Source organism: Alternaria dauci, chromosome 5, assembly GCF_042100115.1.
Source record: "Alternaria dauci strain A2016 chromosome 5, whole genome shotgun sequence".
NCBI classification, from domain to species: domain Eukaryota; kingdom Fungi; phylum Ascomycota; class Dothideomycetes; order Pleosporales; family Pleosporaceae; genus Alternaria; species Alternaria dauci.
Window position 1 is genome coordinate 1,228,629 of NC_091276.1, and position 25,959 is coordinate 1,254,587.

The 25,959-nt window shown below is 52.3% G+C and overlaps 12 protein-coding genes across 12 annotated transcripts; 8 read left to right on the plus strand and 4 right to left on the minus strand.

Annotated features, from left to right (window-relative positions):
- Positions 1 to 1,028: 1,028 nt before the first annotated feature.
- Positions 1,029 to 4,193, minus strand: ACET3X_005898 (uncharacterized protein). The gene is made up of 4 exons (XM_069452051.1): positions 4,026 to 4,193; positions 3,808 to 3,977; positions 2,059 to 3,724; positions 1,029 to 2,005 (listed from the first exon to the last, which is right to left on the minus strand). Exons 2-4 carry the CDS (start codon positions 3,925 to 3,927, stop codon positions 1,266 to 1,268), a joined length of 2,526 nt encoding a protein of 841 aa, XP_069306258.1. The 5' UTR covers positions 3,928 to 3,977; positions 4,026 to 4,193; the 3' UTR covers positions 1,029 to 1,265.
- Positions 4,194 to 4,363: 170 nt separating this feature from the next.
- Positions 4,364 to 5,695, plus strand: ACET3X_005899 (uncharacterized protein; the record flags this gene model as incomplete). Its single annotated transcript, XM_069452052.1, has 1 exon — positions 4,364 to 5,695. One exon carries the CDS (start codon positions 4,364 to 4,366, stop codon positions 5,693 to 5,695), a length of 1,332 nt encoding a protein of 443 aa, XP_069306259.1.
- A 328-nt stretch (positions 5,696 to 6,023) lies between these two features.
- ACET3X_005900 (uncharacterized protein) lies at positions 6,024 to 6,594 on the plus strand (the record flags this gene model as incomplete). Its single annotated transcript, XM_069452053.1, has 2 exons — positions 6,024 to 6,066; positions 6,116 to 6,594. 2 exons carry the CDS (start codon positions 6,024 to 6,026, stop codon positions 6,592 to 6,594), a joined length of 522 nt encoding a protein of 173 aa, XP_069306260.1.
- Positions 6,595 to 9,064: 2,470 nt separating this feature from the next.
- Positions 9,065 to 10,498, plus strand: ACET3X_005901 (uncharacterized protein; the record flags this gene model as incomplete). Its single annotated transcript, XM_069452054.1, has 1 exon — positions 9,065 to 10,498. The coding sequence occupies one exon, from the start codon at positions 9,065 to 9,067 to the stop codon at positions 10,496 to 10,498; it is 1,434 nt and encodes a 477-aa protein (XP_069306261.1).
- A 415-nt stretch (positions 10,499 to 10,913) lies between these two features.
- ACET3X_005902 (uncharacterized protein) lies at positions 10,914 to 11,542 on the plus strand (the record flags this gene model as incomplete). The annotated part of the gene is made up of 2 exons (XM_069452055.1): positions 10,914 to 11,229; positions 11,283 to 11,542. The coding sequence occupies 2 exons, from the start codon at positions 10,914 to 10,916 to the stop codon at positions 11,540 to 11,542; spliced, it is 576 nt and encodes a 191-aa protein (XP_069306262.1).
- Positions 11,543 to 11,913: 371 nt separating this feature from the next.
- Positions 11,914 to 12,632, plus strand: ACET3X_005903 (uncharacterized protein; the record flags this gene model as incomplete). The annotated part of the gene is made up of 2 exons (XM_069452056.1): positions 11,914 to 12,374; positions 12,425 to 12,632. The coding sequence occupies 2 exons, from the start codon at positions 11,914 to 11,916 to the stop codon at positions 12,630 to 12,632; spliced, it is 669 nt and encodes a 222-aa protein (XP_069306263.1).
- A 268-nt stretch (positions 12,633 to 12,900) lies between these two features.
- Positions 12,901 to 14,463, minus strand: ACET3X_005904 (uncharacterized protein; the record flags this gene model as incomplete). The annotated part of the gene is made up of 4 exons (XM_069452057.1): positions 12,901 to 12,932; positions 12,984 to 13,032; positions 13,091 to 13,258; positions 13,327 to 14,463. The coding sequence occupies 4 exons, from the start codon at positions 14,461 to 14,463 to the stop codon at positions 12,901 to 12,903; spliced, it is 1,386 nt and encodes a 461-aa protein (XP_069306264.1).
- A 395-nt stretch (positions 14,464 to 14,858) lies between these two features.
- On the plus strand, positions 14,859 to 15,769 carry ACET3X_005905 (uncharacterized protein). The gene is made up of 3 exons (XM_069452058.1): positions 14,859 to 14,938; positions 14,984 to 15,173; positions 15,222 to 15,769. The coding sequence occupies exons 1-3, from the start codon at positions 14,891 to 14,893 to the stop codon at positions 15,677 to 15,679; spliced, it is 696 nt and encodes a 231-aa protein (XP_069306265.1). The 5' UTR covers positions 14,859 to 14,890; the 3' UTR covers positions 15,680 to 15,769.
- A 552-nt stretch (positions 15,770 to 16,321) lies between these two features.
- ACET3X_005906 (uncharacterized protein) lies at positions 16,322 to 17,609 on the plus strand. Its single transcript, XM_069452059.1, has 3 exons — positions 16,322 to 16,794; positions 16,854 to 17,157; positions 17,221 to 17,609. Exons 1-3 carry the CDS (start codon positions 16,420 to 16,422, stop codon positions 17,430 to 17,432), a joined length of 891 nt encoding a protein of 296 aa, XP_069306266.1. The 5' UTR covers positions 16,322 to 16,419; the 3' UTR covers positions 17,433 to 17,609.
- A 710-nt stretch (positions 17,610 to 18,319) lies between these two features.
- ACET3X_005907 (uncharacterized protein) lies at positions 18,320 to 19,468 on the minus strand (the record flags this gene model as incomplete). Its single annotated transcript, XM_069452061.1, has 2 exons — positions 18,320 to 19,115; positions 19,170 to 19,468. The coding sequence occupies 2 exons, from the start codon at positions 19,466 to 19,468 to the stop codon at positions 18,320 to 18,322; spliced, it is 1,095 nt and encodes a 364-aa protein (XP_069306267.1).
- Positions 19,469 to 20,291: 823 nt separating this feature from the next.
- Positions 20,292 to 21,932, plus strand: ACET3X_005908 (uncharacterized protein; the record flags this gene model as incomplete). Its single annotated transcript, XM_069452062.1, has 2 exons — positions 20,292 to 20,432; positions 20,493 to 21,932. 2 exons carry the CDS (start codon positions 20,292 to 20,294, stop codon positions 21,930 to 21,932), a joined length of 1,581 nt encoding a protein of 526 aa, XP_069306268.1.
- Positions 21,933 to 22,008: 76 nt separating this feature from the next.
- On the minus strand, positions 22,009 to 25,926 carry ACET3X_005909 (uncharacterized protein; the record flags this gene model as incomplete). The annotated part of the gene is made up of 2 exons (XM_069452063.1): positions 22,009 to 25,613; positions 25,711 to 25,926. The coding sequence occupies 2 exons, from the start codon at positions 25,924 to 25,926 to the stop codon at positions 22,098 to 22,100; spliced, it is 3,732 nt and encodes a 1,243-aa protein (XP_069306269.1). The 3' UTR covers positions 22,009 to 22,097.
- Between the last annotated feature and the right edge of the window lie 33 nt (positions 25,927 to 25,959).

The window sequence follows — 25,959 nt, forward strand, 5'->3', positions numbered from 1 at the left end:
ACAATCACAGATTATCCAGGGCTTATATATACTGATGAGAAATTTGATATAGCAGCTCGAAATAAATGAAGTAAACTCTACCTATTCACAAAATACATGTGTCTATATACATACCTATAACGCTGCCAACCCGATGTGAATCTTCCCTGATTTACTTATACAGCTGCCACTTGATTAATCACTATACTGAGCGATAGAATACGGTTCAGCGAACAAGGAATCGACCAACTTAGCTCCAATAACATCGACGCCTGTCTCTACAACAAAATCAATCTCATCAGAATCGCAGACCACAATCCCATCTACCGAAATCCAACACCATAGGATATGTGCATCAGTGTTCCTAGAGAGACCTGTCCTACATGTAGAAGAGGGGGTAAAGGTCACAGTCCATACATACAGAAAGGCGCGCAAAAGATTTCATGTGAAAAGAAAAGAAACGGCCAGTCATGTAAACCGATTACTAAAGGTGATACCAAGGGGCAACAAGGGGATTGCGAGGCATGTGTTTTAAAGAACACATATAAACAAAGGAAGAAAGAAGGTAAGCTGACGGAGAAGGAGAAGAAGGCGGACAAAAGGAATGATGCAAAGACAAGGTTCAAGTTGGATGTGGGAGAGAAGAGAAAGAGGCTGTGGCCTGATGCTGAATGAAGCTGGCCTTCTGACTATGGTGTAAGAAGCGAATAACACGAGGTGTATACGAATCGAAACTCGTTCGTTTCTGTTGAATTTGTATTATATAAAAACTAAAGCAATTGCATTCTTCAGTAAAACCTCAGAATCAGAAATGAGCATTATAGAGCATGTGTATTGATGAAACAATAGGCTGATAAAATGGAAGTTGCGAGGCAAAGGTCCAAGCGGTATTCAAAACAAAGAAAGAAGCAAGCAAGAAACATGCCTCGTGCCATTGAGGTAAGACGTTCCCGACTGGACGATGAAGAGTCATGACCTTAGCTTAGACGCCTGCCTGAGCTTCTATTCGTAAAAATGGAGAGGTGCGAAAGTCGTAAAGTATTATGGTATTGACGGCGTGGTATGAGAACTCATTGGGTAGCCTTCCAGTCCGAAGCCCAGGTGATACGCCGGCCGAAACCCGCACTGAAGCGCTTAAAATACAAGCCTAGACAACCAGTTTACAGCCGTCTCCATAGTCCTCAACTCCTAAACAAACCGCTCGCCGGCGTACCCATTGTATTGCAATGCAAAGGTCCACGTTGGTCGTTGACCGTGCCAACGCCCAAACTAGCAGCAGACAGCTCTTACTCTACGCCCTCGACCTTCCTCAAAAATTCCCTGACCCGACCTACTTCGACACCTTCTCCTTCTTCGCTGTCCAAGGCCGCCACTAAACCTTCAAGACACTCTTCAATCCTGTTCTCCTCTACCTTTGTGCACAAACTAACGACCTTGCGGTACATCATCTCCAGTTGCCCATCTTTCTCTTTCAGCATCTTGCTACGTTTGAGCAATGCGCCGTTCGCGTTCGTGTAGGTATGAAGTCGTTGTTGGAGGACCGAGGCGGCGGGTAGTTGCTGAACAGCATAGGTCTGATATTGCGGTTGATGCGACACCTGCTTGAGCGTTGCCGGATCCAGCGGGATAACTGTCGACAGATAAGAGGCTCCATCTGAGGCCCGACAATCTAGATGATCGCCCGCTTGCCGCAACTCATAGGGCAGGTCGTCTTCCTTGATGAGTATACCTGCACCTTCCAGGTCGGCGTATCCTATTCTCTTCTTCTCATGCAAGTCGATGTCACCTGCATTGACGGACAGCATGTGCCGCTGTGGCTCAAGCCAACGCTTTAGGTTCGATATTCGCTTGGCACGATCCTGTCGTAGACGTAATCGAGCACGTAGCGACTCCAGTTTTTGTTGCTCCTGCTTTTGTTGAGAAGATAGTTGAGTAATGAGCTCGTTCGTTTGATCTATAGCGTCTTGTTTCAGACGCGCTTCTTGTGTAAACTGCATCGAAGCCGACTGAAGAATGCCATTCATCACTGTAATCCTGTTAATGAATGGACCTCTGAATCGGAAGTGAATCTTGACTTACAGGGTTGTATCTCTCGGCTAGTCTCCTCAACTTTGCTCAGGGGCGCCTTGCCCTTGCTGGGGCTGTTTGCGGCCATTATGACTTCGCCATCGCCAAGATCACTGCCAACGCCAAAGTCGATCGGTCTCGTTCCCTTGTGATTGGGTATCGTCGGGTCCGCTTGTACTTCCATGAGTTGTGAGATGATGTTGCGATTGCCTATCCTTGCTGCTAGATTGAGTGCTGTATTGCCAGCTTTGTCCCGCGCGTTGACCATTTCTTGCATGAACCTCATCAACCCTATTGGTTTTGGGTAGCTGCTCGTGTCCTGGAAAGATGGCATCTGGCTGGCGCCAATATTACTTCGTACGAGATACTCGAGAAGTGCTTCGAGGTAGTACTTGCTGGAGGCCGCGCGCCCTTTTATAGCACACGTTACCGCAATGTGGTGTAATATAGTCCGTCCTTGGGAGTCGCGCAGCTCGATAAGCGGCGCCAAGATCTCGAGCGTCTCTGGGAAGCAGCTGTGGTCCAAGCTGTTGTTGACGGAAACTGCACTCATCAACGGTGTTTGGCCCGAAGCGTTTCCCCTAAACATGTTTGCTCCTTTCGAAACTAATAGCCTCATCAGCGACACTCGGGCCAGAGTCGCAGCCCAATGTAGCGCTGCATTCGAGGTGTTGTCAATTGGCATGTCTAGATCGGCACCAGAGAGATGGAGTATGGCGGGGTGATTGGTGAAGTCTGTCCTAGTCTGATCCGCGAATAGGTCTGTCAACATGGCCTGCTTCTCTTCGTTGTGCTTGGTGTCGGGGTGTGGTAAAGGTGGTAGGGCCGAAGGAACCTCGCCGTCGGGAAGCTGGATGCGTTGTCCAGTGTGATGTGGTTGGTAGAAGCTCTCACTTGGTTCTGTCGGCGAACCAAGGTCGCGCATTGACATGTCTGCTCCGTTGGGCTGCGAGTATGATTCCTCTTGCGATGTGCGTATGCGCTTTCGTGGTGGCTCTTGTGGGTCTTCAATGCCGGTGCCGTAGGCCGAGTCGTTGTGTGCTTGCCCGCTAAAACTGCGCTCCGATGCTACACTCTGCTGGCTGCTGGTGCGGAAAGATTCTTGGCTGGCGAGTGGTCCTTGTGATGGTCGTGCCATGCTTCTTCGGCCTTGGGACGATGAGGCGGGTCGTGGGGCAGGTGAGTTGAGGCGTGCGACCTTGTTCATGGCTGCAAGGGCGCTGGTGGCTGTGGAGGAGATGTTGCTGAAGAAGGTACCGCCGACGCTCTGGCTGGTGGTGCGGCCGTCCATGCTTTGGGTGTAGAAGCGCTTCCTGTTGGCTGCCATGGCCTGCTCTTTGGTGGGCGTCTCGATGCCCTGGCCCTGGCCTTGGTTGCCGTCAACGCTGATGTCGTAGTCCAGCAGTGGTCGCAAGACATCCTCGACGCCGTACTGGCGACAGAACTCTCGTCCGCGGCGGTAGTTGATCCAGGTGCCCTGGTACTTGCCGTAGCCACCCTGGACCTTTTCGTGTTCGCCATTCAGTATCTCCTTCTCCAAGACCTTGGTGCGCTTCCCCTTGTCGACACCAGCAACCTTGAGGATCTGGGTAGCGTTCAGCCAGCCATCTGAGCGTCGGCGCATGACAGCGACCCGATTCACTTCCATTTCGTAGACGGAGACGCCCGAGTAAACAGCCTAGGTTTGTCAGCATGCCAATGCGACGGCAATATTGTCATTGTCACTGTTGGTGTTGGGTTGGTAGTGGTGGTGGTGCGTACGGTGTATATCTGCGGCTTCTCCATGGCGTGCTGCTGGAAGCCGTTCATGTCGGAAAAGGACCGGCTGAAGCCAGCGGGCGCAGCCATGAGTCCTTGACCATGGGGAGACTGGGCGTACATGGCGGATTGGGGCGGCGAAGCTGCGGGGAAGGATAGCGACGAGCGCGCGACTTGCATTATGTCAGCGCAGTCGCTGGCGGGTGTTGTTGGTGACTGACTGTACGGGTCAAACGACGGTCATGGGGGCAGTCGCGGAGCGAGGCTGGGCGGCCAGCGTGGGCAGGTGCAGTCGGGGTGCGCAACGGGTGTGGGCTCAAAGCGGTATGCGCGGTGAAAGGGCTGCGATGTGCGATATGCGCCGTATCAGGACTCGATGTCGATATGCGGGTGGGCGGGGAGTGAATTGGCCGTCGTCGTGGAGAGAGTGGAGATTCGCGTCCAACGCGTCGTCGGTTGTGCGCAGTCGGCCAATCACACGTCTTGCCTATTGGATTGCCCAGCCCGCAGCCACCACAGCCTTTTGCTGCCCTTCCGTCTCGTCTCGCTCGTCTCCCGCATGCCTGCATCATTCCAGCAGAGCGCATCCCGTCTCCAGCCAGTTCCCCTGCTGCGCGCCCTTCTCCGCGAAGCCTCGTATCTGCCCGATGCGACTGCCCGTGACTACTTCCGCCGGTACATTGTCCACCGATATAAAGCCTACCAGCCCAAGCAGAATGCCACGGCTTCCTTCAGCGTCCATGCACTGGACAAGTACAGGCACAGGAGCTTCAAGAGGCGCCAGATAGCCATCATCAATGAGCGCACGCGACCACTGCTGAGGAAAGGGCTCAAGGGCCTGAACTTCCTGCGCCGGGCCAATCAGGGCGAGGTGCCATGTCTGCAGAAGGTCCTGTTCTTCGCCTATGGCCGCATGGGACGGCGCAAGTATGCCCTGCTGGACAAGATACTGAAGCCTGACCCCATCATGGACGGCGGTGCAATCGCAGCGGTAGACGAAGCAGGTCCCGCCCCGCTGCAGAAGCTCTACTACAGCAACAAGCGCTTCCTGCACTACTTCGATGCGCCCAAAGTCGCTACCACGACGCACTACACCATCAGCATCTCCAACCGCTACTCCCGCTTGCGCGCCGTCCTCAGAACGCAGCACCAGAAGGCCATCTCCATTCACCGAGAGCTCAAGAGTGCAGCCATCAAGACGCCCATCAACAATGCGTGGGAGCGCCCTATGCCTATCAAGCGCGCGCGCAACAACGTCCGACGCTGGTATGCCGAGACCATGACGAGGATACTCCCTCCGCTACCCACTGAAGAGTGGGACAACATACGTGCCATGATGGTGGGCGACCGAAAGATTGGCTTGACCAGACGCAGAGGACGTGGTGCGGCGCTGAATGCTGATCCTCTTACAGAAGACCAACTTTTCGCTAGCACGGTAGAAAAGGGCATTGCATTGGACAAGCCTAGTAGGGCGGACAGGCCGGCAGGCATGCAACGACCCCATGCCATTACAACTAGATTTATGCAGCGCATGTATACCAAGCTTCTCATACTCTGCTGCAAGCTCGAGTGGGACGGCGAGCAGAAGCGATGGAAGGCTATCTGGGGAGAACCTATGAAGACCATCAAACCCAGCCTCTACAACGCTCCTACGGATGAAATGCTCTTTGCGGGTGTCGACGCGAGCGGCAAGATCCCGAGCAGGCCCAAGAAGCATGCGCTGGACAAATCGCTACATGTCCAGCCGCGAAACTCAGAGGGTGAATACATGCGATTTCCCTTCTTCACCGAATACCTCCCTAAAAATAACCCAATACGCAAAGAACTCGACGAGTGGAAGAGGAAGCGTGCTGTTGCTGCTGCGCGAGCAGAGAAACAGAAGGCGCCATAAGAAGAAGCTCGGCTTATCAAGTCATACTATACATACTAGAATCTACCCTAAAGGCATGCGTGCTAATCTGGGTTGAAAAGCTATCAAGCAAGCGACAGTGTATGTCTTTATGGTACGTCTCGACACTTACGGTGCAACTGGGAAAATCAAGCTCCTTCCTAGGCGGGGTAGGTCCAATGCCGACGACTGAACGCCCATTACATCTCGGACTAGTTTTACCCCACATCGCGACTAGCACAGGGCGCACCTTACAGCAACATATATCAACGGCGCTCTTTACTCTGTATCTAGCCATTGCAGTTATTTGAGTAGCATTGCAACAAGCAAAATGGCATCTTCAGACGCAACAGTTCGCCACGCGACACGCAAAGGTACAGCATTTCCATCGCAATAGCGGGAGCCTACTAACAACTTGCGCAGATGTGCCTACAATTTTTGCCCTTATCCGGGAGCTTGCTCTCTACGAGAACGCCAGTGACAAGGTCGACTCCTCTGAAGAAATCCTCACACGCACTCTTGCACACTACGATCCTTCCACCTCGACCTTTTCTGAAGGTTTCGCCCGAACACTCCTCCTTACTGACCCTGACGGCACGGTAGCTGGCATGGCTCTATACTTCTACAACTACAGCACATGGACCGGCGTGCCAGGCATCTACCTGGAAGACCTTTTTGTCAAGGAGAGCTACAGGAAGAAGGGCTATGGAAAGAGACTCTTGAAGGAGCTTGCTGGGGAAGTCCTGAAGGTCGGTGGCAAGAGGCTCGAATGGAGTTGCTTGGATTGGAACGAGCCTAGCCTTCAATTCTATCAGAGCGAGGCTATAGGTGCGCAAAGGAAAGATGCATGGGTGGGTCTAAGAGTGGAGGGGGATGCACTGGGAAAGCTCGCACGTTCGTAAGCGCAAAGAGGGAAGTGTATTCCACGTTTGAGACCTCCAGGACTATCCCTGATCTTCTTCTGCTCTTGCTTAGGTGACCAAATGCCTAAGGAGCATTCACGTGAACACGCGCCAGTGCGGTCCGTGCGCGATAATGGCTAACGACTGTCTTGCACCTGCAACTGCAACCTTTTTAAATTCTCCCTCTCTCTCAGTCTATGAACTGGAACACAAATCTCTCCCTCAAGGTGTTTGGGAGAATAGCTTTACCGCCATTCGATACTGTGTCATCCAACAGAGTTGTGCTTGCGTCTTGTTACCAGCACGTTCATCTTGTTAATAACTCTCTCCCTCCGCTCTCATCGATCTGGAGTTCGCGACACCGCCATGGCTCACCCACTGTTCATAGTTGGGTCAGCTGAAGTAGCGACTTGCTGGGAGCAGCTATGCAAGTAGGTCATCATGTGTAGGGTGTGGCTGGACAGCGATACTAACCCAACACAGGCTGTTGCAGCACGATCAGGCGAGAAACATGTTCGACACCCCCCCAGCAGTCTAACGTGCAAAGGAAAGGCTTCGAAGAACTCCTTTACCTCACCGCTGACTCCGGCAGTGCACCTCGTCGGCCCCAAGGTGGCTTCCGAGCTCATCGAATACTGGTACCGGAACAGTACATCCTACATGAAGCACACAATATTGGATCAAACAGGGTCCGATGCGTGTTTTAAGAAGTGGCTCAACGAAGATCGTTTTCGCACTGGTTTGAAACCCTGCGAGCTCATCACAAAGTTTCATCGCCAGGTGTTGCTCAGTAATAGATTTCCAGCACCTGACGCAAAAATCCTGCAATGTCTCGACGGCCGATTTTTGTTCAGGAAAGTGACACAGTTGCAAGTGCTCTTCCAAGTTTTCCGTAGCGATGCGGTCGTAGAGTTTGTGAGATTCCTGAATCTCATACGTCCGATAATTATACGTCTACGAACGTCTGGTTATTGTTGCACAGTGTTGGCTTCCAAATCGTGCATTAAAGATCTCGATGGCAGAATTTTCTGGGGGTGGAAGCAGGAATTTGAGGTGGAGATCAAAGATGGTGGCAGGTCGGCGCTGAGCATTGTCTAGGAGGAAGGAGTCCTACATTCATAAAGATGTAACCAAAATATCCTGAACAATTTTACAATCGAGAACAAGTGGTATATCTCTGAAAGCCAGTATCCGTTACTCCGATTAGCGTACTCGGCTCTCGGACATGAGTAAATTAGCCGGTCCGAAGTCTATACTTCACGATGAATGAATACTTCAAGGGGCTCGGAAGTCTTGGGCCGCAGTAAGGCCGACCCACTAGTATCAACAAGGAAATGCATGAGAGAAGTTTGACGGCAAGGCAGAGAAACAATCAACACACAGACATGACCTGGTCCAGTCTTTCGACGGGAAGTGATATACCTCCATGGTTGTTTCACAGTTCGCCCCCAGTCATTCTAGAGTCGGGCCAGCCTTGGAGACTCGTCAAGCAAGACCATTTAGAACCTTGGAATGGTGTATTCATATCAGATTAATCCCAAGCATACCAGAGCAGAGATGCGCCTAGATACCATGCAGATGTATGGTGGAAGAATACAGTGTGCGCGAGCATAGCACTATTAGCTGGCTGGACTACTTAGGCATCTGCATAGTAAGACCTTCTAGCCTACTGTATCATGCACTGCCACGATCGCACAGCCTTGGCTTCTCTCCTATGGGGGTTTGGTCAGCGATGATATCAGAGGCGTTCGCGGGTATGATAGTGTTCCACAAACGTCTGTCACAGCTGAAGAGTCTAGATAATAATAGCCCGTCGCAGATGTACATTCCACGCGTGTGTACCTAGAGTTGCATTAAGATTCGAGGAGGCCTGATTCTTATGGCAACGGTCATTGGGCTGTGCTTTGGGAAACGGTTGGATTGTTGAGGCTTTGGTTTTGTTTCGCTGGAGCTCGTCTAGGTACCGTGCAGATGCACACCCGGGCACCTGCATTCTTGGCTTCGGGAGCCACCACCAATCCGAAGCCGATACTCTGTAGGCCACCATTGTGGAGGCTTACGTTTCTTCATGCATCGAATTGATTTTAGGTCAAATGTTGCGACACTAGATTGGATCAGTCATGCTGACCGCTTGCTACTTTGAGCTAACTTTACGAACAGCCCACTGTGCATATGCTTTTGTAGGCTGGGTAATATCCCAGCTGCTGACAAGCTACACACAGATTTTCATATATTACCTACCATACGATAACGGCCCGTTTGGTCGGCTTCGGACGCTTCCTCCCTTCCACGATCAGGGGCAGAACTTGTCGCGTAGTTGTCTACCCGCAGTAGTCACTATATATGAGCAAGCTGCTTTTTGGTGATAAGATTCTATCAACAAACAACTCAGCTCACATCTCATCTATCCGGTTCAATCATCGCCAATATGAGCAACCGTTTCATTTCCCCCCGAATCGGGAGGAAAACCATGCTCCTCTTTCTTTCCACCTACTTCTCCAGTTACGCTTTCGCATCAGCTGTACCCGAATCAGTGGACGTTGCCATTATCGGCGCTGGTCTCTCTGGCCTCACAACAGCGCGAGAGCTCCTTCACGGCGGCAAATCTGTCATCGTGCTCGAAGCCAGAGACCGTGTCGGCGGCAAAGTGTATAACCGTCCTTTGAAAAATGGCGGTGTCACCGAAGTGGGCGCCGAATTCGTTGGACCGACACAGGATAAAGTTCTACAAATGATCTCTGACCTAGGACTGGAGACTTTCGATACATACGCTGAAGGACAAAGCATCTTGTGGCGCAACAACACACGCCTTGTCTATGCACCGGATCCAGCACTCGGTGGTGCACCGCCACTTGAACAGGCATCTCTCCTTGAAGTCGGTGGTGCACAGGGGCAATTGAACGCATGGGCGGCGGAGCTCAACACGAGTGCCCCGTGGACGCACCCGAAGGCTAAAGAACTGGACAGCATGACTTTCCAGCAATTCATCGATCAACAAACAACCACCTCGGACAGCTCTCTCGTGTTGACCACAGCATGCAAAGCCATATTTGCCGCAGAACCACGCGAACTTTCCTTGTTGTATGTCGTCGCATATATCGCAGCCGCCGGAAACGAGACAAACGTCGGAACCTTGGACAGATTGATCGCCATCCAAGACGGTGCTCAAGAGAAACGGGTAGTCGGCGGAACCGGTCTTATTCCGGAAACTCTGGCGAAGAGAGTCGGCAGTGAGCATATCGTCCTTAATGCCGCTGTATCAGCCATCATCAAGACACCCCATGGTTACAGAGTCGTTTCTCGAGCGGGAACTGTACACGCAAAGGAGGTCGTACTGGCCATGGCACCTCCACTGTTGCGTCAAATCACCTTCTCGCCATCACTTCCTACCAGCCGCCAACAACTCAACAAAGAGATGAAGATGCCCTCAATCGGGAAGGGTATTCCAATCTACGCTACCCCCTTCTGGCGCCATGACAATCTAAGCGCACAGGTCTTCTCTGACAGTGGCTCCACCAGAGTAACATTCGACAGCACTCCCGAGGACACATCGTTTGGCGCGATTCTAGGGTTCATCCTTGGCGACGAAATGCGTGCTCTGGACAAGCTGACGCCGGCGCAATGCGAGGAGAGGCTTCTGGCTGACTACAAAAGGTACTTTGGGGACCGCGCGACAAACGTGACTGAGTTTGTGCTACAGCGCTGGGACTTGGAGGAGTGGTCCAGAGGAGGTCCAGTAGCGGTTGCTCCGCCCAAGGTGCTCACACAGTACGGAAGCGCATTGAGGAAGAAGGTCGGTGGATTGCATTTTGCTGGTACTGAGACGAGTACGTACTGGACTGGGTATATGGACGGCGCTATTCGTAGCGGAGAAAGAGTTGCCAAGGAGATTTTAGAGCACTGAATGTGGGCCCACAGTTCGGGGAGCTGTAGGATGTTAGTGTCGTAAACGATTTACTGCGTCATTAGAATGTAATATACTTGTTCTTACCCTTCAGTCAATAAATGAATTCGTCGAGGAAGAAAGACTCGAGGATCTAATTCAAAATGTTACTCCAGTTTGCGGCATTATACCTGATGATCTGCACACCCGTTCAACTAAGTTTCCGTAGCCAAGTGACTAGTAGCTCGATTCGACGCCAGATCGACATGTTGTGATGTGCCTCGGCTCCAAATGAATATCACGAAGAACTTCTATAATAAGAAGCTCCAAGACGGGCTGATTGCTTTTTGGGCCCTGCATCATTTCGACTCGTGTATTGCTCTTTGACTCCAGTATCGTGCCAGGTCGCCATCACCACAAGATACTCAACGACACCATGCACTTCTCACTCTTCGTCTTGTTCCTTTCAGCTATTGCGTCTTGTTCGCCAATTCCACAAGTCCTGCCCACAGCACAAGATGTGACTCAGTCGGTGATCAACATCCATGAAGCTGTCCTCGAGCTCGATGCCAAAGTGCAAGCCTTCCAGGGCGGCTCTTTCGAGACAGCCATCGTTGAAGGCAAAGAGGTGCTTGCTGGCGTAGCAAAGATCCATACTGTGAACCGGGAGGGTTTCCGACGTGCGACTCTTGCTCTGCCACCATTTAGCGTGGAGGACACCGTCAAACTCATTGATACCGTGGTCGCGACTGGTGGGTTGTCACGGTCCTTCGAGCACGGCGCAGAGTCCTAACTTTGTGCATAGTAAATGTCAGCATCCCGGATGCTACCAAGCATCTTCGCGAGAAAGAGCCCGTGTTCAAGGCAAACGGCTTCTCGGCTGTTGTCGTTGCCAGTTTGGCGTTGCTGGAGTTCGACCACGATACTTTCAGTGCGGCAGCCGCGAGAAACTTTAATCTCGCTACCGACAAGGCCAAGTTGGCTGAGGGTGTTGGAGCCGCTGCGAATATCCACAAGGTTGTTCAGGATGCCATTGTGTTCTACACTGTATCAACAGTAGTATAAGGGGAGACACGTAGCCGGCTGGGCATGACGGTGTAGTACGCGTCCGTGGGTGCCACGCACGCGCTTCTTTGTAAGAGTCGTGTGCGTACCAATTACCACACGTGCCTGATCCATCCGCTTGCACCTGCACAAATCTTCCCGCATATTGAAAAGCAAATATGTTGCCGATGAAGTCATCGCCTCAACCTTGTTTCCCTTGCATGCTTGGATAATAGTCTAGTTGCCGCTAGCTCTCCCGTAGTGGCCTGATGCGATCATCGTCATCCCAACTTTCGGATCTCTGATCTTCAAACTTCCCTGTGCACATCATTCTTGTTGCGCACACAACAGTGACAACACTACACGGAGCCTTTACAACCGAATCCTTCACAATGGGTATATGTGGCAGCAAAGAGAAGAATGACGGCCAATCGACCGAGATGGCGCGGCCGTCACAGCCCGCAGCCTCGAATGCACCGACACAACAAAACATCCCAGTGGCCGGAGAAGGTGCCACAGTGAAGGCACGCAGGTCACCCGATAACCCGATTGTGTACTTCGACATTGCGATTGGAGGCCAACCGGTTGGGCGCATCCAAATGGAGTTGTTCCTTGATGTTGTGCCAGCCACTTCAGAGAACTTCAGGCAGTTCTGCACTGGCGAATGCAACCTTGGCGGTTACAAGGGCAGCACTTTCCACAGGGTGATCCCAAACTTCATGATCCAGGGCGGTGACTTTATGAACGGAGATGGTACTGGCAGTGCGTGCATCTTCGGAGGCGATTCGTTCGACGACGAGAACTTCGAGCTCAAGCATACGCATCCCGGTCTTTTGAGCATGGCAAACTCAGGGTGAGCTGCATGTCCGGCCAACAAACAAGACATCGCTAACCATCCCGCAGCCCAAACACCAACGGTTCGCAATTCTTCATCCTGACCGCTTCCACACCGCATCTCGATCGCAAGCACGTCGTCTTTGGTGAAGTCCTAGATGGCATGGATGTAGTAAGGAAGATTGAGGCGACAAGGACTGGACAGGGTGACAAGCCGTTGAGCGATGTCGTAATCGCTGGATCGGGGCAGCTGGCAGGCGCAAAGCCTTTGGCTTGAGGAGTGATGGGCGGATGCCGGTGTTGGACGTTGGTCGATCTACAGTACATAGGTTCCGGTGCACGAAGCTGTAATGATAATATAACAGGTCCTGGAGGAGGGAACTGCGAAAGCGATACGCGCAAAGTCTAACCTGAATGGCCTCGTGGGTTTCTGAGATGCTGAGCGATCTGTAAAAGCTCCATGGTAGGAGTCTGACACCCCTAGGATTGTACGGCCCATCGTAGTCAAGGGTGGGTTATCTGGTACCCGTAAGGACGTGCAATCCTCAATGGCTCAGGAAGGATATAGGTTGAATCTCTACATTGTTCGTTAACCTAACGTTACAGCCTGCCATTACTCAGCACTCACTCATGTCATCACATGGCGTCCTCGAACTCCAGCATTTGCAGACGCATAGCTTCTTGCTCCCAAAACTCCGCTACTTGCTCAGCTCCTCTCCTACCACCGAATCGTACAGCACCGTTTGCTAGGTCGCCTTCAGCCCCGTCCATAAGACGCATGAAGCAGCTCTTGTTTTTCGGGTCGTTGAAGTGCGCGTATGGGTGATCCGGATTAAGCCACGCCGAACAAAGATAGCAGTAGTGCGATTTACACTGTGTGCATGTGATATGGTTGCACCCCATCTTCAGTACAAAGTCAGTATATGTCTTACATGTAGTTCGTGCAGGGAAGGAGCGGAGGGGCTACTTACGCTCTTCTGGCACGGTACAGAGCAGTACGGGCATGGCGTAGTGTTTTTGGAGATGAAATTGAGCGACGCCTGATCCTCTTCGGTGAGTTGTGCAACTTCGCGCGGCTCGCAACGTATAAAATCTCCGTGCCACGACGCTAGGCAGACGACGCAGAAGGCGAGGTTACAGTCTTCGCAAACCTGCAACCGATCCATACCTCGTACGCCAACTGCACGCTTCTCCGGGCCGGGTTCAGTGTTGGTTTCCTCTTGCTGAGCTGGACTCCCATCGTCTGCTTCAGAATCCGAATCGTCCATCTGAGTTACGTCGGTGATCTTAGGGTATTTGGTAGTCCGCATGGCGCCTTGACACCATGTGCGCGGACAAAACACAATGCTAGGGTCGGATTCGATCTTCTTCTTCCGCTTGATCTTGGCGTATCGCTCGACTTGATCGCGTGCTATAGGAATCTGGAGCAGCTCTTTAGGCGACAACAAACGGTCCTTCTTCTTTCCACTACTACCACATTCGGTGGACATGCACTTGACGTTGTTGACGTCCCCTTCCTTTATGCAGTTGTTGTAGTAGTCCTGGAGGCAATTGATGCAAAAGACGTGGCTACAGCGGGCCATGCGGTAGCAAGCAGATCCCTTCTTTGGCTCGAGACAGACCTCGCAATCGAATGTGTCCTTGTCGAAAAGCTCCTTCTTCATCTGGCGACTGAAGTTGACGAGCTCGTTCCGCATAGAAGAGGGTAGCGTAAGCCCGTCCAGACCAAAGGCATTCTCAGCCTTTTCTTGTAAAGAGCTGACATAAGCGAAGAGAATGCTAGCTCCGCCATATTCATCCCATAGCATCTTTGCTTCTGCTGTGAGTGTAGCCTGGAGGCCCTCGCCTAGCCACGACGGCGATGTAGACAACCCCACTATAGGCGGCGCTTGCTCGGGATACTCGGCGGGTAGGACAATCTCGAGACGCAGTGGGGGTAGATATGGAAGTCGTTCGACATCTTGCTGTGGCTCAAAGGTAATAGGCAGAGGCTTGGTTGGCGCGACGAGCAGTTCAAGAGTGGCAGAGTACGGGTCGCTATCGCTGATAACCAACTCCGGGTAGATGGACTGCAGCGTGCTGAGCTCTTCGGCGCGCTCGTCTTCCATGGCGAAGTCAGTCGTGGCAGTGATTTGCTCAAGAGTGTTGTGTATCGAACGTCAGACGGGTGAGATATGGATGTGGCGACGGCGGAGAGAGGGCGGAGATAAGTCGAATGCGGTCGCAAGTAAGTGTGAAAGGGCGTGGCGACTGTCTTCTATCGATAGCGCACAAAGGCATAAGGGACCCCTCAAAGAGGCCCATTGTGAAGCAGACGCGGAATTGCTATCACTACGAGTCCATAGAGGCCGTCAAGGACCAGACCGTTGCAGCAGGTACTGGGGACTGGAATGAAGCAAATTGACCACCGAGGCATCTCGCATGCGCCACGCCAAGGCCGACAGGGTATCGCCGGGAATGCGCCGTCATGGCTACTGCATGTGCATCCTTCACTTTTGACAGCTTTGGAAGCTTCACCTCCCACGTGAAGTCACCATGGAGGCTCCGCCGCTTGCGTCACTGTCGCTGACGCATGTCCATTATGTGCGTTGATTCTCCCGACAGCAAGAGCTCAGCTAACCGTCGCAGAATCCCGCAGACCGCATCTCCTACCTTTGCGCATGGCTCGCCCTCGTGCCCCAAGGCCTATGCGTCGTCTATGCGACGCTGATATGGTCAAACCGCGAGATTGAAATCTTCCTCATGTTCGCCGGCCAGATGGCGTGCGAAGCGCTCAACTGGGTGCTGAAGAGATACATCAAGGAAGAGCGGCCGCGGGGTAAGTTGACAAAGCACACTACTCAAGCGTAGTGCTAATTCTAGATAGAAATGCATGGAAAGGGCTACGGAATGCCCTCCTCACACGCCCAGTTCGTATCCTTCTTCTCCGTTACCTTGGGCCTGTTTCTCCTCTTCCGACACGTTCCCCACCCGACGGACACCCATACCCCCTTCTCACTGGCCGGCCGTTTCCTACTTTCGCTCCTAGCATTAGTTTGTGCCGGAGCGGTAGCTGTAAGCAGGATCTATCTGAGCTACCATACACCAAAACAAGTCGTTGTCGGATGTGCTGCCGGGGCTCTCTTCGCCCTGGCTTGGTTCGGCTTCACAACATATCTGCGGAGAGCTGGCTGGATAGAGTGGGCTCTCGAGACCTGGGTCTTGAGAATGCTGCGTGTAAGAGATCTTGTGATACAAGAAGACCTGGTTGATTCTGGCTGGGCACGTTGGGAAGATCGAAGGAAACGACAGACCTTCCAGGTTCAGGGTAAGAAAAGCAGGTAAGCTCTGAACCCTCTGTATGTATTTCTATGGCACTGCGTTGTCATACGCCTGCGAATCTGTCAATACTCAAATAGTCGTGCGGCACCCCCGGAATCAGATCGGGACGTAGACCATGCTTAAGCCTCTTGACTTACTTAGCTCCCGCGGGCCGTCGATGACCCAGTAGCGTTTTTTTTTTGCGATTCCAGTCCCGACTGTTGAGAACTCGGCCGCCAGACAAGCATGCCCCTAGTATCAATCACCGATCATCGTGTCATGGCGTTTGGAGTCAGCCACCAACGTCAGGCAGACGGTTGCTTCAGCCGTGTGCAACGGCATGTTCTTGCTCCAAGGTATAGCGAAAACCTATCACAACAGGTGCTTTCTTCACAAAGACACATACCGATCAGCCTTCGTTGGGAGTTCACCATTCATGGACGACGATCCCGCCGCTTAGTGGTTCAGACTATATGTGGACCCCTGACGCGCATCTTCCGTCACAGTCGTCATGTCTCCCTCTCCGTGCCGTTGGCTGAGACTAAGACCTCGTCAACCTGATTGATTGACCGCTACGGTTCAACGGCGGCCATTAGTTGCTTTTAGACTGTCCTTCAGACGGGTTCCCCAGCCACAGTGTATCTGTCCGATTTAGTATCGACATTTTTTTCGTCGATATATTCCATCATCTTTCTTACACAGCTTCTTTGTCAGAATAAACATCTTTCCTCCTTCATCCTCTCTTCGACCATCTTTGACCAACAATGCCGCGCATGTCCACTTACCGCGACCCAAAGCCTCCACCACGCCGGCGCTCCCGGAGCCGAAACGGTAACAGTAGTCCGCTCACACGCAATGAATCGGATTACGACGTACCTGCTCCTGAACCCAAGAGGCATGTCAGCAGTCTTGAGGGCCACATGGTAGCAGCCAGCGGAGAGTTTGTCGGCACCTTCATGTTTCTCTTCTTTGCTTTTTCTGGTCAACTCATGATCACCAATCAAGCGAGTGATCGATCGATTCTGAACGGCGGGACGAGCAGCCAGCAGAACATCTTCACAGCCTTGGTGTATGGCTTCAGTTTGCTGGTTAATGTTTGGGCTTTCTTTCGGATCAGTGGGGGATTGTTCAACCCTGCGGTACGTTTTATTTCCCTTGTACATACTAGAGGAAGGTAGATGATACTGACATGTCTCAGGTGACGATTGGTATGGTGGTTGCTGGTCAACTTCCCTTTATACGGTCACTATTTCTTTTTCCCGCTCAGCTACTCGCATGCATGTGCGCTGGCGGACTCGTCGAATGCATGTTTCCAGGAGACATTGGTGTCGTCAACACTTCACTATCTGGCGGTACCACAATCGCCCAAGGTGTCTTTATCGAAATGTTCATGACCGCCGAACTCGTATTCGTCGTTCTAATGCTTGCCGCTGAGAAGAGCAAGTCTACCTTTATCGCTCCCATCGGAATTGGCCTGGCGCTTTTTGTAGCCATGATGGGTGGTATGTCATCCCTCCTGCTCAAGGAGAGCAAAGTTTCGGGTTCAATGAGCTGACACTATATAGGCGTGTACTTTACGGGCGGATCACTCAATCCTGCACGCAGTTTCGGTCCTGCGGTTGCTTCACGATCGTTTGTCAGCTACCATTGGATATACTGGATTGGCCCTATACTTGGTGCGCTCCTTGCCTCGGCGTACTACCGCTTTGTCAAGTACTTCAATTACGAGCAGGCGAACCCTGGCCAGGATTCTGCAGGTGGTCACTTCGCTGCATGAGCGCCCAGGGAACGCCTAGAAAACAACCAAGGAGGATTTGTGATTTTCGAACATATAGCGTGGAGTTATGGAAGTATCTTGTGAATACTGGACAGTCATCGTACATGTGTTGGAGCAGGCGTTCTCACTTGGCGAGTCATGTATCTGCTTTTCGTCGCGGGTCTGGTTACATTGAATTTGTTGTTAAGAACAAATGCAACTCGAAGATCGAGTCAAAAGGAACACACTGTTATGATTCTAGTAAGCTCTTCAATGTTGCCACTTTGGCTTAATCTGTAATCAAAACCCGTGCCTCACGGTTGTGAAACACAATAGTTTCCCTCTGAACGTTGACCATGTGCAGAGCAAACTCTCCGCACGTCTCCCGGACCATGAATTCATCCAGGCTACGACACATTATCGACAAGTCAGACTATTCCACTTCGCATCTGCAAAAGATACATGCTGGTTATCCAACATTTTGTCGTTCGCGGTCTTCTTCTTGATGCTAGTCACACCCACAGTGGCATTCGATGAACCCCACGTCCTGTCGAGTGCCACAGCCGTAGCTGGTTACCACTACGGCTCTCACTTACCGATTGGATTCCTTACCACTAGGCATATAGATGGGCAGACTGAGATGCACGTAACCCAGAGAAGATTGCATTTGGGTCCACGTATGTGGAGGAGGAAGGAGCGCTCGACGTGCGCTTTGCTCATCCGATCTTTGAGTAATTCAACGTTCCCAGATTCAGCCTTCGACGAAAAGGGAGACCAGTGTGTTCATCCCCGGAGACGGTTTCCATATCGAAGCGCGGTTCCAATTGGTTCTGGTCGATGACCTGTTTAGTATTTTATTCGGGCTCTTGGATATTGACCGATGAGGTTGGAAAGAGGCGATGCGCGTCTTAGCCTGGTGAAGCCAAGGGTGCACTCTTGCCAAGCCAGTTTGTGCCACGACCACGCCAGCAGAGGACGGACCGGGCATTGCCTTGGCCAACGACTGCAAAGCCTTGGTCAGTCGCAGCGTCTCCGCTAGCATCGGGTTGTTCCCGCCAGATTTCCACACCGTCGAAAATGTCTAGGCTGCGTGCATGCTGTGCGACACGAAGCGCTTGCTCCAGATCAGCAACTTCAAGCAGGACGACCTTGGCTTCGACGTCTCTGGCAATCTCAAGCAGGCGCGGGTAGAAGGCATCGCCTTGCTCTGTGTCTGTCTGCTTGGCTCGGCGGGGAGGTACCAACGCGAGCTTTGGTTCGAAACCACGGACCGAACGCGTGGTTGTTTTCCAGAAGGCAGATGGGGAGATGTAAGGCGGGTTAGAAATGAGAATGTCCCAGAAAGACGGTAGTGCCTCGAAGTTGAGAGCAGCTGGTAGCGACAAGACGCCTTCAGTTTGATCGGAGAAGGGGTCGGTCATAATGTCTGCTTGTAGGAAATCCACCGGCGCATCGTTTTGAAGTTGCCGCATCTTGCGTAGTCTTTGGAGATTGTATCTCGCAAGACGCAGGGCCTTGTCCGAGATGTCGACACCAAGAATGCGCAAGTCTGTATCGTTGGACGCCAAGGCTATCTCGTGATGGAAGAGGAGAGGTATGCAGCCGGTGCCGGTGCAGAGGTCGAGTACGCGTACTTGGAGAGGGAGACTTTGCGCGTTCCGTAGAAGACTGGCGAGATGGGCGACTGACGCGGCTGTATCTGCTCTGTTCGCATGGTCAGCCATGGATCCCTTTGAAGGTGTAGTATCTATGCTATACCTCGGGATCAAGACACCAGGCCTACAGCATATCTCCAGATGGCCAAAGTACTCGGTGCCCAACAGGTACTGCAGCGGTTTTCCAGCGGCTCTGTCTCTGACTAATTGCCGTAGCAGCGAATGCTTAGATATCGTGGTCCCTTTGGCGCGACGCGCTTTCGCGACAGTCTCGACGTGTTCGCGGAGCCATCGCAGCTCGTTCTGGGCGGCCTGCAGTTCGCGACAGGGTGCAAGAAGAGCAGGAAGCAAGGCGTCTATGGCGCGCGCCTTGCGAATGAGCCATGTCGGTATGCGTGGCATGGTGAGGTGGACATGGTGGGGTCAAGTTGCGGCCACACACTAGCGTTGCCCTCCTCAGTTCGTCTGCACTCCAGGGCTGCCATTCAACACGCCGTGTAGCTAAGCTTTAATTTCCCCGCGCAGCAGCCGTTCTGACCCACACTCTCCAACCACTGTACCCGCACCCATACACCTTATACTTGCCCACCTCGCATTTATCCAATTGCTGTTCATAGCGCCCTCTCACTAACCCAGCTGTATCCACCCGCTCAACGGTACTGTGACACCGACTTCCATCATGAACAGCTGCATTTCCTTGGCTCAGCCACACACGGATGAGTATTTCCAGACCTCTTGGGTCAAGACTGTTTGTTGTCCAGTGCTTCACGCTGAACAATCCGCAAACTACGACTGACTCTTCGATCCCTCTGATTGTACCGGTCAACCTGGCTCCATATAGTCTGCAATCTACTGCAAAGCACACAAGGACATGAGCAGACTCGGGCACAAACACACCTGCCACCCATCCCTCTGCCCACACAGCTCTTCCCCACATCTACAGACGCACAAGTCGCAAAGTACCCTCCGCCATTGGCTCCAAACGAGCGGAGAGCCATCTGACTTGTGGGGTCACACAACTCAGGCCTGTCTGCACAGAGGACTTGGCAATAACTTGTTTCGGCAGATGGGTAAAGTCGCTGCTTGCATTTAACCCACACTGGGCAAATGATCTTCGTGGTATAAGGTAAAACGGATGGCGTGGCCTCGACCACGCGCACACTGTAGGAAAATCTAGCATTACACCTGCCTGACCCCTTCTTGTTTGTACACCAACTTGTTGACCATGTCTGATAACAATGGTTATACGTGGCGCGACCACTCGCGGTTATTCCTTGCCTGTGGTGTTGTGATCCTCAGCCCATTTCAATATGGTTTCGATTTTGGTATGATTGGAGGCTTGCAGGCCATGGTCGGGTTTCTCGAGGTACGACACAATTGAACGACTCCTTTCCTCGAGACTAATGGCTGACTGTTGATATATCAGATCTTCGGATATCGTACCGACAAAACACCTACAGGATGGAATATCGACACAGAAAGACAGCAGCTTATCTCTTCGCTCATGACACTGGGAGCTTTCATCAGCTCCGCCACTGCTGGTGTACCATCCACTCGATTTGGACGACGCATGTGTCTGGTCGCGGCATGTGTTACTTGCTTCGTTGCCAACATCATGATGATGGCTACGGAAGACATCGGAGCCCTCTATGCTGGTCGTCTTATCATTGGTCTCGCGAACGGCTACTTCATGACCTTCTCACAGCTATACCTGCAAGAGAGCAGTACGGCGGAACTTCGTGGCGTGTTCCTGACAGGCTTCAACTTTTTCGTCTCTTTTGGAACCCTCGTTGGCACCATCATTGACTGGGCTACCGCGAAACGACCAGACAAGTCCGCTTACCTCATCCCGCTAGGTCTCATCTACGTGTTTCCCTTGATCATCATCTGCTCAATATGGTTCATCCCGGAGAGCCCGCGCTGGCTGATTCTTCAAGGCCGTTTCGAAGAAGGTGTCAAAGCCCTTGAATGGCTTCGTCCTGCGCGCCACGATTCTCGAGCAGAGGCTTCCGCCATCTTGGCAGCTATTGAGAAGGAAAAAGAGACAAGCTCCGGCATAGGATGGCTCGACATGTTCAGCAACCCCGTCGATCGCCGCCGTACTTTCCTCGCCGTCTTCGCCGTTTTACTTCAAGCAGCATCGGGCTCCATGTTCATCATCGCATACAAAGCATATTTTCTCCAAATGGCAAAGGTCTCCGACCCCTTCGCCATGTCCAACGTCCTGTCCGCCATCAGCATAGTAGCCTTCATCGCAAACTCCTTCATTGTCGTACGCTACGGAAACAGGCGCGTGCTCCTCATGACCGGTCTTCTCGTCTGCGGCATCCTCCAGCTCATCATCGCTGTCGTATATCACCAAGCGCCCAACGCCAAGTCAACCGGAAAAGTCACAGTCGGCCTAACCGCCATCTACATGTTCAGTTACAACGGCATGATATCAACTTATGCCTGGCTCTCCGGCGGCGAACTTCCTACTCAGCGCCTGCGCTCCCATACGTTTGGCTTAGCTGCTAGTGCCGGCTTCGTGGGCGCATGGCTAACCACCTTTACCGCGCCATACTTTATCAATCCGCAGTCTATGAATTGGGGGCCGAGATATGGTTTTATTTGGGCGCCATCTTGTGCAATTGCTGCTACATGGGTCTTTTTCTTCCTTCCTGAAGTCAAGAATAGGACGTTGGAAGAGATCGACGAGATGTTTGAGGCCAAGTTGCCGGCGAGGAAGTTTAGTAGTTACAAATGTGTGGGGGCCGCGAGGCATGATGACGAGGGTAAGGCCAGGAGCAGCGTGGAGAGGGAGAAGGAGATTGCTGTGTTTCAAAATGAGAAGGTTACTGCCGAGACAAGTGTATCGAGGGATTAGACCAGCGTAAGATGAAATCGTAGGCTGTCGTCAAGAATATGCAGGCATAGGTGTGAAGTAATTTCTCGGGTATCTCAAAATATACTGTTGCGTTCCTTGACGATTTATTCCATGACAATAGGCATGCTTTGTTCCCCAATCCCTCCTCAACGCTTGAAGCGGTTCTCAACCGAGTATTCGCTCAATAACATATCGTCCGCCAGGCTCTTTTCTTTGCACCACCTTTCTAATGCCAAGCCCCCATCCTTGGCTACCCTTCTCCCCTACAAGGCTCATCTCGACCTCACACTCCCGCCTATCCTTACCGATCTCTACAATCTTGCCCTTTGGTTTACTTGCTTGTAGTAACGGTGTGTTGAGTGCAATATTGATGATCTGCGGCCTCGTGACAGGAGTAAGAGGATGCATGCGCGTCTTCGGTGTCCGGCTGCCAGTAATCGTGGACGTCGCCGCACGCTGGAGATGTGAGTAGATTATGTACCCCGGCATCTTCGCTGGGGGTGTACGTGCAAGTATAGAAGACGGGTGCAAGAAGACGTAATTTGAATGTGGGTCATCTGAACGCTCCGACTGTGAGGAGAACAGGGTGACGTATGGCACATCAATGGCTGTCTTAGGCTTCCTTGGAAGTTCGGGGGGCACAGGAGCAAGATCAGCGCGCATGGCAATCTGATCGATGAAGCCTGCCGCGCATATCTGGGTCAGAAGATTGATATTCCGCTCCGAAGGTGCTGGAAGTTTGGGATTATACGCCCCAATGGCGGTAGGTCGATGGGCACGAACAATATTGGTGAGCTGGTGGCGGAGCTGACTAGCCTCGTTCATGGATTTGGGGTTGAGGAACATGTCTTCACAGAACCGGGACGAGTCAGGCTCATATGCGTAGGCACATATTGCGTTACTGAGCTTGATGCAATCACTCTGCTTCGCGTTGATGCTCATTTTAGCTTGTGCAGCATTGTACGCTCTGCGCAGCCGTGAGCGCTCTTCGGCCTCGATGTTGTCCTGGTCCGTACGAATGGCGTCAGGATCTCTAGTTGGCTCACGAAGTCCCAGATTGTTCTCTGGCACAATGAGTTCCGGTACAGACAAAGCCGCTACCAATGCGATGGTCTCAGCTGCGAGGTTCTGCGCAACACCCATGGCGACCATACGGGCGAATCGCGGATTGAGAGGATACAACGAAAGTTCGTGACCAAGCTTCGTGACCTTGCCGTCCAAAGACAGTGCGCCCAGGTACGAAAGTAGGTTCTCAGCTTTTTGCAGACTCTCCCTATCCGGTGATGTCGGAAAGGGAAAGTTGACGACAGGTGCGCCCATGCTCTTCAACTGCAGCACTACGCCCTCTAGGGGTGTTCGTGAGATCTCCGGAGCTGCATACTCTTCAAAGTCTCGCTCGAACACTGCCGATGAGTATAGGCGATAACAGTGACCAGGACCGGTTCGACCGGCTCGACCAGATCGCTGATTGGCGCTGGCTTTGCTAATCCATCCCACTTCGAAGCTTTGGACGCCTGTGATAAGATCGTACTTTTTCTCCTTGGCTCTTCCGCAGTCGAATACGTAGCGGATACCAGGTATCGTCAAACTGGTTTCTGCGACATTTGTAGCAAGGACGATGAGACGAGAACCATCGGGAGGTGGCTCAAAGACTCGCAGCTGCTGGTTGGTGGGGAGCTGCGAGTAAAGAGGTAGAACATGGACGTTCATAACAGTCTCCTCCGGTTTTTCGTCCTCGATCTCGAATTCTTTTTCGTCTTCATCGTCAAGTCCCATGATCACAGAGCCTTCCGAATCTGAACCATCATCGTCTAAGTAGTCCTGGCTTTCGGCCTGTCCACCTAGCTCAATATCCTCTGCTTCTAGCGGCGTCTCTGCCGGAGAGATTACGACTTTACCGGCCTTCACCTCACGACCTTGTGTAGAAGGAAACGCCTCCTTCAGCCGCTTGGCTAGTTGCGAGATCTCGTTCTGACCAGTAAGGAAGACGAGCATTCCGCCTTTGGGCAGCTTTCGATGGCCTCTGCATACTTTGCGATACATCTCCTCGACATAGTCTCGTTGTGTGCGACGTGAGAAGTGATTCACAACAGTATACTGACGACCTTCTGCTTTGATCAGGGGTGGGGGCTCACTCCTAAAGAGGCGCTTGTTCTCCGTAAAGTCCGATATACGTAGAGTAGCAGACATGATGATCAGCTTCAGAGGCTTATTCTTTGAGTCTTCCTTGACCATCTGTGCGCGAAGATCCACAATCCTACTGAGCATGCCGATGAGAATGTCTGTGTTCACACTGCGCTCGTGAGCTTCATCGATGACAATAGCAGAATACTTTGTCAGTACGAAGTCTTGGGTGATCTCTCGTAGCAACACACCATCAGTCATGAACTTGATAGCGGTTTTGGCACTGGTTGACGTATCGAATCGGATCTGGTACGCCACTTTCGTTCCTTGGTCACCAAGTTCATCGCCAACACGTTTCGCCATACTGACCGCAGCCACACGACGCGGTTGCGTGACTCCAATCATACCAGGTGTAGGGCCATCTGGTGCTCCATATCCAGATTCTAGGAGAAACTGGGGCACCTGCGTGGTCTTACCGCTACCGGTAGCACCCCAAACTACCACCACATCGTTGTTGTGTATGGCCTCCATAATCTTCTGTTCTTCCGCTACAATGGGGAGCTGCAATCTTGACTCCTGTATTTCGGGTGATCGTTCGACGTTGACGCTAAAGGCCTTCCGTATCCCGTCGGTCGCAGTTTTCGTTTCGAGTTCTGGGGGCAGAGGATCTTGCTCGGGAGCTCGAGGCTTGAAGTTGGCGGGAATCGGTGCGTAAGAGAGTTGATTTGTCGGGGTAAATCCTACTTGCTCATTCCTTTGCTGCGTGGCCCATGCCTTAAAAGCCGATGCCCTTTCCTTCTTGGCGACCTTGTTTTCTTCGTCGGGACTCGTATCGCTATCCTCGTCGCTGTCGTCCTCGGAATCTCCAGATTCGTCCGACGCTTCGGATCCTGAAGTTGATGTCTCTTCTTCAGAATCCAGGTCAGAATCTTCAGACTCAGCACCAGATGCCTCTGACTCGTCCTCATCATCCTGTTCGTTCTTCTCGCTACCTGAGCTGAAGCCCTCCCATGCTACCTCATCCTCAACCACAACAGGTTTTTTGTTCTGACCTTTCCTGCGCTTTCGTACTTGTATGATGGGTTTGCCTGACTCGTCGACCTCTAGAGGCCTCTTCAGGCCGCTTCCAAATAGTCCACCAGTCTGCCTTGGGGCCGCGAAGATTCCCGTAGTCGGTTGGGAGACGTCCAGTTCAGGCTCGGAGGGGGACGGTGATGGTGAGCGTTCTCGTAAGGGCTCGTCGGTCTGCGCTGTTTGCGAGGAGATTTGTCGTGCAGTTGGTTTCGGAGCAGGTGTCGGTGCTTGTTCATTATCTTCGTCGTCGTCCTCGCTGTCGTCTTCAACTTCCCTAAAGTCGCGCTTCTCAAGAATCATGCCCTCATTCTTTTCTACGTCTATGCCGGCTCTGCTCTCGGCCAGCGCACGCCTCAGCGCCTCTCTCTTGGTATCTGCTCCTCGGCCAAGCTTCTTGGAGCTTTGGAACAAGCTGGTGTCGACCTTTTGAGATGCAAGCTTCTTCAGCAGCTCAAGATTCTCCTCTTTCTTGAGTTTTGTGTCCTGCAAAAGTTAGTCCTGAAGTTCTTCACCTAGCAATCCCAGCGCGAAATGGCTGCGAAAAGTGGTGCAAGCCACGCCAGGTAGTATCACAACGTACAATGTATTTGTCGAGGCGTTTCTTCTTCTTGCCACTCATCTTGCCCTGCGACTCTCGTGTGAGCTCATCCTTGAGCGCGGCCTTCTTCTGAGCGCGCTCTTGCTCCTCCTGAGGCAAAATCTCGGTCGCATTGGCGTCGACGGTGGCATCGTTCGCGGGCGTCTTGCGACGGGCCAGAACCTTGTGTTTTCGCTGTCGCGGCACAAACTTGGGCATTTTGGTGGTTGCGGCGTCGAGGACTGCTCGCAG

Excerpts from the sequence above, each read along its gene's own strand:
- ACET3X_005906 (XM_069452059.1), top strand. The coding sequence starts at position 16,420 with ATGCCGCGCATGTCCACTTACCGCGACCCAAAGCCTCCACCACGCCGG. Across the intron at positions 16,795-16,853 it reads GGGGATTGTTCAACCCTGCG|GTGACGATTGGTATGGTGGT; the intron begins GTACGTTTTATT and ends GACATGTCTCAG. Across the intron at positions 17,158-17,220 it reads TTTTGTAGCCATGATGGGTG|GCGTGTACTTTACGGGCGGA; the intron begins GTATGTCATCCC and ends GACACTATATAG.
- ACET3X_005905 (XM_069452058.1), top strand. The coding sequence starts at position 14,891 with ATGGAGGCTCCGCCGCTTGCGTCACTGTCGCTGACGCATGTCCATTAT. Across the intron at positions 14,939-14,983 it reads CGCTGACGCATGTCCATTAT|AATCCCGCAGACCGCATCTC; the intron begins GTGCGTTGATTC and ends TAACCGTCGCAG. Across the intron at positions 15,174-15,221 it reads CAAGGAAGAGCGGCCGCGGG|AAATGCATGGAAAGGGCTAC; the intron begins GTAAGTTGACAA and ends AATTCTAGATAG.
- ACET3X_005898 (XM_069452051.1), bottom strand. The coding sequence starts at position 3,927 with ATGTACGCCCAGTCTCCCCATGGTCAAGGACTCATGGCTGCGCCCGCT. Across the intron at positions 3,725-3,807 it reads AGAAGCCGCAGATATACACC|GCTGTTTACTCGGGCGTCTC; the intron begins GTACGCACCACC and ends TGACAAACCTAG. Across the intron at positions 2,006-2,058 it reads TAGCCGAGAGATACAACCCT|TGATGAATGGCATTCTTCAG; the intron begins GTAAGTCAAGAT and ends ACAGGATTACAG.